This window comes from Bison bison, unplaced genomic scaffold (genome assembly GCF_000754665.1).
Source record: "Bison bison bison isolate TAMUID 2011002044 unplaced genomic scaffold, Bison_UMD1.0 scf7180017864301, whole genome shotgun sequence".
NCBI classification, from domain to species: Eukaryota; Metazoa; Chordata; class Mammalia; order Artiodactyla; family Bovidae; genus Bison; species Bison bison.
Window position 1 is genome coordinate 994,300 of NW_011494873.1, and position 11,507 is coordinate 1,005,806.

At 45.2% G+C, this 11,507-nt stretch overlaps 1 protein-coding gene across 2 annotated transcripts in view; it reads right to left on the minus strand.

Moving 5' to 3' along the window:
• STK10 (serine/threonine kinase 10) overlaps positions 1 to 11,507 on the minus strand; it is a 124,986-nt gene that overhangs the window by 11,058 nt on the left and 102,421 nt on the right. For both annotated transcript variants that reach the window (XM_010851290.1, XM_010851291.1), the window contains 3 exons: positions 6,051 to 6,143; positions 2,903 to 3,032; positions 649 to 773 (listed from right to left, as the gene is read on the minus strand). In XM_010851290.1, the coding sequence (XP_010849592.1) occupies positions 649 to 773; positions 2,903 to 3,032; positions 6,051 to 6,143 (348 nt within the window). The remainder of the gene's footprint in view (positions 1 to 648; positions 774 to 2,902; positions 3,033 to 6,050; positions 6,144 to 11,507) is intronic.

An 11,507-nucleotide genomic window follows, 5' to 3' on the forward strand; every position in this document is an offset into this window, starting at 1 on the left:
GGTGAGCGGGGTGACAAACACCAGATGATGCCACTGACCTGTGGAATCCAAAATAACGGCACAAGTGAACCTGTCTACAAAACAGAAACGAACTCACAGAACAGGCTAGCTGCCAAGAGCAGGGTAGGGGTGGGGGATGGAGAGGGACCGACTGGGGTGTGGGGGTGGCAGATGCTAACTCTCACATTTAGAGCGTATAAACAACAAGGTCCTGCTGTACAGCACACGGACCTATATCCAATCTCCTGGGAGAAGCCATAATGGGAAAGCCTATTGAAAAAAGCTGTATATGTGTGTATATGTGTGTGAGTCACTTTGCTGTACAGCAGAAATTAACACAACATTGTAAATCAATTATAACAAAAAAAAAGTAAAAAGTATTCTGAGAGAATGCATGGGAAAGACAAAGTGAAAATGGAAAGGAGGGCAGGACAAAAGAAAGGAAAAAGGGGGTAAAAGTGAGACATATACGTCAGGCGTCAGGGTCAGGGAGGGAGCTTCCATGATTTCTGGCCCCTGGATCTGAGGCAGGACGTTGCCGAGAACCTCTTGAGCCTCCCTGTGGCCAACCGGCTCCTCTCAGAGACGCGCGGGGTGGCCTCCCGGCCCCCCAGTGGCAGCCTGGGAACCGCGGGCTCGGAGCCTCACCTTCTCATGCTTGCGCAGCAGCTCATGCCGCTGGAGGAAGTACTGGTCTTTGAGCTGCTGCTTCACCAGCTGGTGCCTCTCCTGCAGGTGATGCTCCTCCATCTCCCACAGCGCCGCCTCCCGGTCTGCAGCGGACACAGCACCCAGTGAGGTGCAGATGGCCAGAGCCCCCAGGCCCTCCCCTCCACTCCCGAGCCCGGTCTCCACACCGCAGCTGGCGATGGCGCCGCCTCCTCAGACTATGCTGGCTGAGCCACCAGCTAGGAATTTCCTCAGCACCTCAGGGATGAGAGCCCCCCGCAGCATGGTACAGCGGGAGGTGTTTGGAGTGTCAGGACGTCAGGAGCCAGAGAAACCAGAGACCTAGGCTAGAACCCAGCCAAAAAGTCTGCTCCAGGCCCCATCTTCCACCCCTGCCAAATGGCACACCATGGAGGGAGGAATACCCTTGGAAGACACTATTACATTCTATCCGCACTGCGCCTGCGCTTCCCTAAGGGGCAGATGGGAAGCGCTCATGTGGAAACCTATGGAGAAGGTATGACACTCTTGTCACTATATTCTACTTTGAAAAATGGGTGGGACCCTCCGCATCCCATCCGTGCGTTTTGGAACGATACCTGGCATTTTATCACTAGAGTCCATTAGTGCTACAGGGCAGGGAGGTGGGGTCATGGAGAACCTCACGCCCTGCTAGACGTAGCTGGTCCTGCTCAGCCCACTGTGAAAGTTCCGTTTATCTTGCTTCCCTCCCATCCCATGAAAGCCAGCATCTACCCACAGGACACCGAAACAGTGATTTGGCTTCCAAACCAATCAGAACCATAGTCCCACAAGTAGGATGGTTCTTACAGACCATCACGTGATAAGCAAAGGAAACAAGGGAAACGAACTTTTTTGAAACACCCGTGGCTCTGTTCAGGATGTCGGAATACCAAGGACTCCATTTTGCTTGGTCCACATTAAGTACTGGGCTCACACCGTTTAACTGCCCTGGCCATCGGAGTCCTGGCTGCAGTCCCCGGTATAATAATGAGCCAGAAACAGTACTTGGGTATCAGTCCTGTTTACATCTTTATGACAGACAGGGACCATTAGGTCCACAGCCCACAGGCACCAAAGTCCAGTTTTCACTCAGCCAGCTGCTGTAAATGGAGTTCAGACCACAGAGTTCTAGCCATTTGGAGCCTGCTTGCTTTCCATACCCCATAAAATTGTACCCAACATCTGCTGCTGCTGCTGCTGCTGCTGCTGCTAAGTTGCTTCAGTCGTGTCCGACTCTATGCGACCCCATAGACGGCAGCGCACCAGGCTCCCCCGTCCCTCGGATTCTCCAGGCAAGAACACTGGAGTGGGTTGCCATTTCCTTCTCCAATGCATGAAAGTGAAGTCGCTCAGTCGTGTCCGACTCTAGCGACCCCATGGACTGCAGCCTACCAGGCTCCTCTGTCCGTGGGATTTTCCAGGCAAGAGTACTGGAGTGGGGTGCCATTGCCTTCTCTGGCCATAAATAAGACAGCCTGGGGGCTATATAAAGACCCCAAGCCCTGCGTCCTCCAGAGCGCCCTACCCAGAGCCTCCCCAGCAGAGCTCCCCACGCTGAAGGCCTTCGCCCAGACACGCGAGCTCGCCCCGCCGAGGCCCGTCTTCCAGGCACCCCTCTGCCCGCCGCCCCCACACTGTTGTCTCTGGACAGTCCCGAGCTGGGAGGGGCCTGCCAGCACCAAACCTGCCCACACCCCACCCGCCGGGGACTGAAGGGCGTGGCTTCCAGAGAAGGTCTGCATCCAAGGCCCACTCGGCCGCTCGCGAGCGGTGCAACTCTGGCCAAAGCACAGCCGCCCTCCAAGCCTCGGCTTCCTCATCTCTAAAAACGGGCGTGATGAAGGTACAAGATGAAGGCACACGGCTTGGCAGAGGAGGCGTTCAACATGTGATATGGCTGCTCTGATGGGCTCTGGATTCTGGCCGCACCTCACCACCCCACTGACCGGCTCACTGATTCTTTAATACAGTTTCCACCCATTCTACGTCGCTTCTTGTTCTCCTTCCTTCCTTGACGTGTGCCAGCATGTTAAATCGTGTTATTGATAATGGTCTCTCTGCCTCAGTCTTGACTTCAGTGGGGGTTTTCCTCCTGTTTCGCCACGAGGCTGATGTCTGGTCTTAGGGTGGAGAAGTCTCAGCGTCCGTCCCGCCCAGGGCTGGGCCGTCCACTCAGGCCCGACGTGCACCCCCGCTCTCAGGCACCCACCTCGAAGGAGCTCCTGCTTCCTCGTGAGGCACTCGCGCTCCTTGTCGCAGATCTCCCTTCTGTTGTCGGCCGTGATCCTCTTCATGGCCAGCTCCAGGTCTTCCTTCTGCTTGGCCACGAAGTCCCGGTCCTGTTAAGGTTGAGTATTTACAATTTTAGGGGTGAAAATTCCCTGGCGGTCCAGTGGCTAGGACTCCACTCTTCTCTCTGCCCAGGGCCAGGGTTCAATCCTGCTCAGGGAACTGAAATCCCACAAGACACATGGCACAGCCAAAAAAAAATGTTTCAATAAAAAAATTTATAAAATTTTAAGTGTGTTTTTGGTTTTGTTGTTATTTTCTTAGCGATACATATTGAGGTACTTACAGATGAAATGATATGAGGTCTGGGATTCAATTCAAAATAATACAGTAGAGTGGGGAAGTGAGCAGATAGGGGTTGATAATTGCTGAGGTCAGGTGATCTGTATATGGGGTGGTTGTTCAGCCACACAGTCATATACAACTCTTTACGGTTATTATATTATTATACCTATTTGTGCCAATGTTTTTAATTTTCCTTAATAGTAAAAGCTAAAATTTAAATTTAAAATTTTAGCTACTATATATGACGTAGATAACCAACAAGGACCCACTGTCTAGCACAGAGAACGATACTCAATATTTTGTAATAACCTGCAAGGGAAAAGAATCTGAAAAAGAATATATATATACATACACACATATATATCTGAATCACTATGCTGTATACCTAAAACCAATACAACATTGTATACTTCAATAAAAAATACTAAATTAAAAAATTTAAAACTTTAGGAAACATGTTAAGAAACTAAAATTTGCACTAATCTTATCACTCATTGCTAGCAGCTGGTTTTGGTACATTTATACAAATGTATCTACACCTGTTGTTTCAAAAATTACTTTTAAAGACTTGAAGACATATTTATACACCCATATTCATGGCCCTATTATTCACAACAGCCAAGGGATTGGAAACAACTCAAGTGTCCATAAACAAATACAGATAAACACAGTGTGGTGTACACATACAGTGAGATCTTATTCAGGCTTTAAACGGCAGGAAATCCTTATACACGCTACAATGCAGATGAACCTTGAGGACGCGGTAAGTGAAGTAAACCAGACACAAAAGGATAAGTAATGTATAATTCCATTTGTATGAGGTCAAATTTGTAGAGACAGAAAGTAGAATGGTGGTCGTCAGGGACTGGAGGGAGGATGTCGTGGGGAGTTCTTGTTTAATGGGTACAGAGCTTCTGTTGTGAAAGATAAAGAGTTCCGGAGATGGATCATAGTGATGGTAATGCACAATGATGTTAATGTACTTAGAATCATTTAAACATGGGTAAGATATCAAATTTTATGTCAATTTTACCACAATTTGTAAAAATTATTAAAAAGACCTTTCCATGTCATAATGTAACCTTCTATCAAAAATATATTTTAATGGCTGAATATATTTCATGGTATAACTACACCCTAACTTATCAAACCAATACATAACAGGTTGCTTATAGATTTTCTTTTAGATACTGCTGCTCTTCACATTCTGGTAGCTAAATGTCCTTGAGCCTCTGTGATAACTCATCTGTAAGATGAGCCCTCGTAGCAGAAAATCTAGGCCAAAGGATGGATTTGGGGGGCTCTTAATACATTTTTGAGGCTCTTGATGCAATTGCCAGGTTTCCAAGGGCCAATCTGCTCTTGCTCTCAGGGGAGGAGGGCCTGTCTCCCCGCCACTCCCCAGCACTGCATTCTTCCTCTAGTCACAGCATCGAGGACAGGTTGGAGGAAAGCAGGAGAGTCTGGAGTCAGATTCAGTTTGAGGCCTGGGACCCCACTGTTAACTGTGCACCGTCAACCCTCCAAGCCCTAGTTTCTTCCTCTGTGAAGGGAAAAACAAGCAGCACCTATCCTGGTAAGCTGTGAACACTGAACTAGATAATATATTAACACAAATACATTTGTAATGGCAGACTCTAATGTTCTTTGCATTTGGGGACAGAGGAAGTGGGAGAAGACGGGAGCATGAAGTGGGAAGAAGGCTGGTGAGGCTGCAGCAGAGGGGACTGCGTTCGGCTGGGAGAGGCGGACAGGAACCAGACCTCCAGGGCCTTGAAAGCACATGAGGAGGCTGAACTGGTCAGACAGGTAAAGTGAAGGTTTATCTGTACGAGGGCTTAAAGGCCGGGATTTGGGGGGAGGGTGTCATGATCAGATCTGATCAGATTTGGAATTCGTGTTGATCACACCAACTGGTGTGTGAGAAAGAGCTGCAAGAGCTTCAGGGAAACCAGCTGGGAGGTTACTGAAGTAGTCCCGGCAAAAGACAACAAGCTCAGGGGTCACAGAGATGCTGACAACTTGATGGATCCAGAGAGAGTTTGGAGATTAAAAAAAAAAAATCCAAACTCTGAGAAGCAGTGACGAACTAAGGGGAAAGAGGCGCCAGGAATGACAAGGCCTGTGGTCTCACAGCACAGTGGAGGACAGTGATCCCTCGGAACTAAGGGAACAGGCCAAGGTCTGGGGGACCTGGGCCTGATGTCTTTGAGACTCCAAGCAGGCAGATGGATATACTGGGTTGGTCAAGGAGATGTGATGTACAAACAACCATACAACAAGGCAGGAGGTGCTAAAGGCTTCGGGAGAGATGGAAATAAATGTCTGTGGTGTCTCGCAGAGATGGGAGAGCTCACTTCCAGCTGGAGTGAGGGCTATCAAGGAAGGCTGCGTGGGAGAGGTGATAAAGGATAACCAGGATGATCTGGTTTAGATATTCAGAATAAGGGATGGGGGGTCTCTCTAGTGGCTCAGTGGTTAAGAATCTGCCTGCCAAAGCTGGAGACTCAGGTTCAATCCCTGGATCGGAAAGATCCCCTGAGAAGGAAATGGCAACCCAGTCCAGCATTCTGGGAAATCCCATGAACAGAGGAGCCTGGTGGGCTACAGTCTATGGGGTTGCAAAAGAGTTGGACATGACTGAACACAAGCAAGAATAAGAGATAGGTGAATATTCAAGGGGCAGGGCACGGACACAGAGAAGTACTTGGGGCACCATTCAGGGTCTCAAATCTGGGACTCCCCAACCCCTCCAACCCCCCAACTCAGGGACAAGGACTCACGAGAAGCTGCTTTTTCTGAGTGTGCTCCTCCATCTTCTGCTTCATGCTCTCCTTCCGCTGCTGCCGGGGGAGCTTCTCCACCTCATTCTTCACCTGCACCAGCAACAGCAGAGAATTGCAGGGTCAGGGTACCCTCTCACACTTCATATCAAACAACCCTTCAATCCCAGAACTCCTGGGCCAGGGAGACTGAAGACAAGGCTCAGCTTTCTAGGCACTAGCCCCCACCCTACTCTCCACCCCAGTGACAGAGGGCACCCCCCGGCCATCAGTCTGCTGCTGGCTCCAGTTTCCAAGACTCCACCAGAGCAGAAAGTGCTGTTTTTGCTGTTTGGTATCCATGCCCCTTCTTTTGACAACAGTACCTCAGTTTCATTTAGGGCAGTGTTTCTCAACCTCCTTTTAAACTGTTGTCCCCTCAGAAGCCCTTCTCAACATTTTTTCATAGTTACCAACCTCCATGAAATGTTAATCCCACAAATAACACTGTCAATCTGTTAAACTATATATTATCTAAGATGTTTTTAATTCCTTGGAGGTGATATCACCCTGGCTGAGAACGCATGTCTTAAGTAGCTCCCATTCCGTGTCTGAGATTCAGGTATAACTGATGTCTCAACCCCAACTGACCCCAGGCTGAGCATAAGATCAAGGCTGTCTGTCAGCATGTTCCATGCCTTGGCATCAGAGACTGGTTCAGAGATGAGCAAGCGGTCCTTGCCGGGCTAGTGAGAGCTTCAAGATGTTTGCTAAACTACTGGGGAAAACCACTCTCTGCCCTTCAGGGTTGCTGATCTGGGAGGATGTAGGTCATGGTGGGCCACGCTGGAGGGATCCGGCCAAGACAGAATCAACTCAGGGAAGCAATGTTAAGAGATGAGGAAGGTGACATTTCTAGCTTCCTGGTCAGAGGCTAACAGTATTTTCAAGCCAACCAGAAGTGGGTTTCTGTCTTTGATAACACAAGAAAGAGAAGCGATTCATGACACTTCTCTGTAAGGAACCTAGATTTCCTCAGACAGTTTTCTGTGAATAACTTATATCTTTACAGGCACCTGATATCTCAAAACATACACTCACTGACAGGTTCCTTAGGAGCAGCAAGTGAGGGTAAAAATACTGTGATTAAAAAAAGAGCATTCCGGGAGAGTTCTGCTTCTGACATAATGAGGTAAGTCAATACAACCTCTCTCTCCTGCTGAATACAGTGAAAAACTCTGGATAAAATACAAAAAGCAACTACCTGAGGACTCTGAAAAGTAAACAAAAGAAGGCGACTATGAAAGGGAGTCAAGACTTAGAGAAGGGCTGGTACTGGGGGTGAGTTTCCCTTTTTCCTTTTGCTCTCCTAGCTTTGCCCCAATCCTGGACAGTGATGCTCTGAAAAAGTAGGTAAAACCCTAACAAACCTCATGTTTCTGGCCAGAGAACCAGGCAACAGTCAGTAAAATTAACAAACCTTTAGCCAGATTGACAAAGGAGGAGGAGGACGAGGAGAGGGAAAAGGAGGCAGGAGAGAAAGAGGCTACGACAACACAAACCACCACATGAGGAGCGAAAGAGCAACCACCACAGACCCCACGGCCACGGAAAGGGCGCCAAGGGAGCACCAGCAGCAGCCCAGCCCATTCGGCGAAACAGACAAATCCCTGGAAGGAAAGCACCCAAGCACATTCAAGAAGAAATGAAGAAAACCAGAGCAACATTAAAATAAAACCACAGACCGATATATTTTCAATGAATACAGACTCAAAAATCCTCACCAAAATAACAGCAAATTCAATCTAGTAATATATCCAAAGGAAAATACATAATGAGCAAATGGGCTTTATCCCAGGAATGTAAAGCTCATTCAATATGTGAGAATCAGTCAATATAATTCACAATATCAGTACACTAAAGAAAAAAAACTATATGATCATATCAATATAGGAAAACCGTTTGCTAAAATTCAATATCCACTCATGACAAAATCTATTAGTGAACTAGAAATAGAAGGGAATGTCCTTAATCTGAAAGACAGCATCTACAAAAACCCTAATGCTAACATCATACTTTACTAATGTTTCCCCCTGAAGACTGGGAACAAGGCAAAGTCGTCCACTGCACTGCTCCTGTTTAACATCCACTACAGGTCCCTGCCAGCACGATAAAGCAAGAAAAATAAACAAAAAATATATAGATTAGAAAGAAAGAAATATGATAAACAATAAGGTCCCACTGCACAGCACAGGGAACTACATTCAATATCCTGTGATAAACCGTGATAGAAAAGAATATGGGCTTCCCCGGTGGCTCGGCTGGTGAAGAATCCGCCTGCAATGCGGGAGACCTGGGTTTGACCCCTGGGTTGGGAAGATCCCCTGGAGAAGGGAAAGGCTACCCACTCCAGTATTCTGGCCTGGAGAATTCCATGGACTGTATAGTCCATGGGGTTGCAAAGAATATGAAAGAGAATATATATTTATGTATAACTGAGTCACTTTTATGTACAGCAGAAATTAACACAACATGCTAAATCAACTATACTTCAATAAAAAATTTTAAAATAAAATAAAAAGGAAGAAATAAAACTGTTTGCAAAATTGTTGTCTATGTAGAAAAATCCCAAGTCTATTTTTTTTCAAAAGTCCTAGAACTGATGAGTTTAAGCGTGATCAATATACGGGGCTCAATATACCAATATTTTCCTATACTCTAGCTTTGACATTAGAAATTGACGTTAAAAAATAGTATCTTGTACAATAGCACAAATGAACTAAATATAATTCTTACAAAATATATGCTGAATTTGTATGCTGAAAACTATAAAACACTAAGGAAGGATGTTAAAGAAGACCTAAATGAATGGATATATTATGTTCATAGAAAGGAAGGTTCAATATTGTTCTGATTCCATTCTCCCTAAATTTATCCATGAATTCAACTCAATCTCAATCAAGTTTTCCAGCAGATATTTTTACAGAAATCAATAAGCTTATTCTAAGATATATATAGATGGGCAAAGGAACTAGAATAACCAAACTAATTTTGGAAAAAAGGAATAAAGTTGGAGGACTCACACCACCTGATTTACTGTAAAAATATATTTATCAAGACATTGTAGAATTGGTGAAAGGTAGACAAACAGATCAATGGAACTGCATATAGTCCAGTTATAGACACACACAAATATATGGTCAATTGATTTTGCATAAAGATGCAAAGGCAGATCAATGGAGAAAGGACAGTCCTTTCAGCAAATGGTGCTAGAAAAGTGGACATCCATAGGCAAAAACCACACTAATAATGGTGAACCTCACCCACACGTTACACATCTAACGTAGAACTTAAAACTGTAAAACATCTGAAAGAAAGCATGACCTTGAGCTATGCAAAGATATCTCAGATATGCCACTAAACACACAATCCGTAAAAGAAACAGTGGTAAAGTAGACTTCATCAGAGTAAGTGCTTCTGCTTCATGTAAGACACTGTTAGAAGAACCAAAAGACAAGCCACAGATGGGCAGCAAACATTTGCAAAATATATAACTGACAAAGGACTGTATCCAGGATGTAAAAAGAACTGTCAGAATTCAGTAATAAAAAAATAAAGAAAGAAATCACCCAGCTAATAAATGAGCAAAAGATTTAAACAGCTACCTTGTCAAAAAAGATATACAGACAGCAAATAAACACATGAAAAGATATTCAACATTAGTCATTAATGAAATGCAAATAAAAGTCACAATGCAATTTCACTTCCTATCAGAATGGCAAAAATAGAAAACATCAAACTGATGATACCAAGCACTGGTGATGATGTGGAGCGACTGGAACTCACGCATTGTTCTGGAGATGTAGAATAATACAGACTGTTTTGGAAAAGGTTGGCAGCCTCTCCTAAAGTTAAACATACACTTAACATATGACCCCAAAACCTACCAGTTATCCTTTATTGTCTCTTCTTTCAGTTCTCGGGTGTTTTCTTTCATGGCTTTAGGTTTGTAATCCAAATCCTGCCCCTGTATTCTTTAGCCTTCTTTAGTCTTAGATTAGGGTTTCTCAACCTTGGCACTATTGACTTTTGGAGCCAAATAATTCTTTGTTGTGGGGGTTTCCTATGCACTATAGAATGTTAATAGCATCTCTGACCCCTACCTACTAGATGCTATAACCAGTCCTTCTCCCCAGTCATGACAACCAAAAATGTTTCTAGATATTGCCAAATATCTACATGGGGATGGACAAAAAGAGTCCCTGCTTGAGAACTACTGTCTTAGACATCCTCATAAGATATCTCAAAAATTGCATTTGTGCCACTTCACCCTCCATATCCAAGGGCTCCCCTAGATATATGGTACATAATGATAATTTAGCACCTGTCTAGAGTTTGTCAAAATGCCACTGCCAGCCCCACTCAAGGCATCATACAGTTGAAAAGACCCACTAGCTTAGAAGGGTGCTTTTCAAGCTTGATGAAGTAGTTTTCCAGGACAGATGAGAAGCAGCAGTTTAGAAAGGGTCTGGAGGTTTCTGCTAAAGGCACTGAACACTGTGAGAAGTGTTACGCCGCTCAATGGAGGGAGAGAGGAAAAGGCCATCCAGAGTCGAGCCGCATGGGGCTTGGCAAAGGGGCATTTGGACCTCCTTGTAAGAAGCCGCTGAGGGCAGGGATGTACCAGCACCACTCTGACTGAGGGCTATAAAGACAGGCTACCTACTCAATGTCAGAAATCCTGCTTTCTCATCCAACTGCCCATCTTTGGAACAGTCCCTGGACTTGTTTCCCATTCTCTCATCAGAAAAACTTATCTGGCTTTTAACTAAAATTTCCAGGGTCCTTCCAGGAGTATAATTCTGTGGCATTATAGAGATCCAGACTATTTAAGAAGTAGTTAAATCATGTTTAATGAGTTTTGCCTAGGAAGGCAAGGAAACAGGGTTCTGGAAAGATTCCCTTTAAGACTGAATCTGTTTTCACATTTAGGGGATCTAAGAAGTAAGCTACAATCGTCAACTGAGTTTCTCACAGATATTAAATGTACCGTGTGTATGGGCAATGAGAAGCATACCATCAATTCCATCCTCACAAAATATATTTATTATATTTCTATGCGCAGACATACACAGTACTGGGTTTAATTATGTGAAACAAAAACAAAGAATAAATTTGTCCCCATTCAACTAGCTTACTAATAATGATTATTCCTATATGCATACCTTCTAAGTGCAGGAAGGTCATTAGCATGATAAATATTTCATAATAATTGCTGTAACCTTGAGAGTCCCTTGGACTGCAAGGAGATCCAACCAGTCCATCCTAAAGGAGACCAGTCCTGGGTGTTCATTGGAAGGACTGATGCTGAAGCTGAAACTCCAATACTTTGGCCACCTCATGCAAAGAGTTGACTCATTGGAAAAGACTCTGATGCTGGGAGGGATTGGGGGCAGGAGGAGAAGGGGACGACAGAGG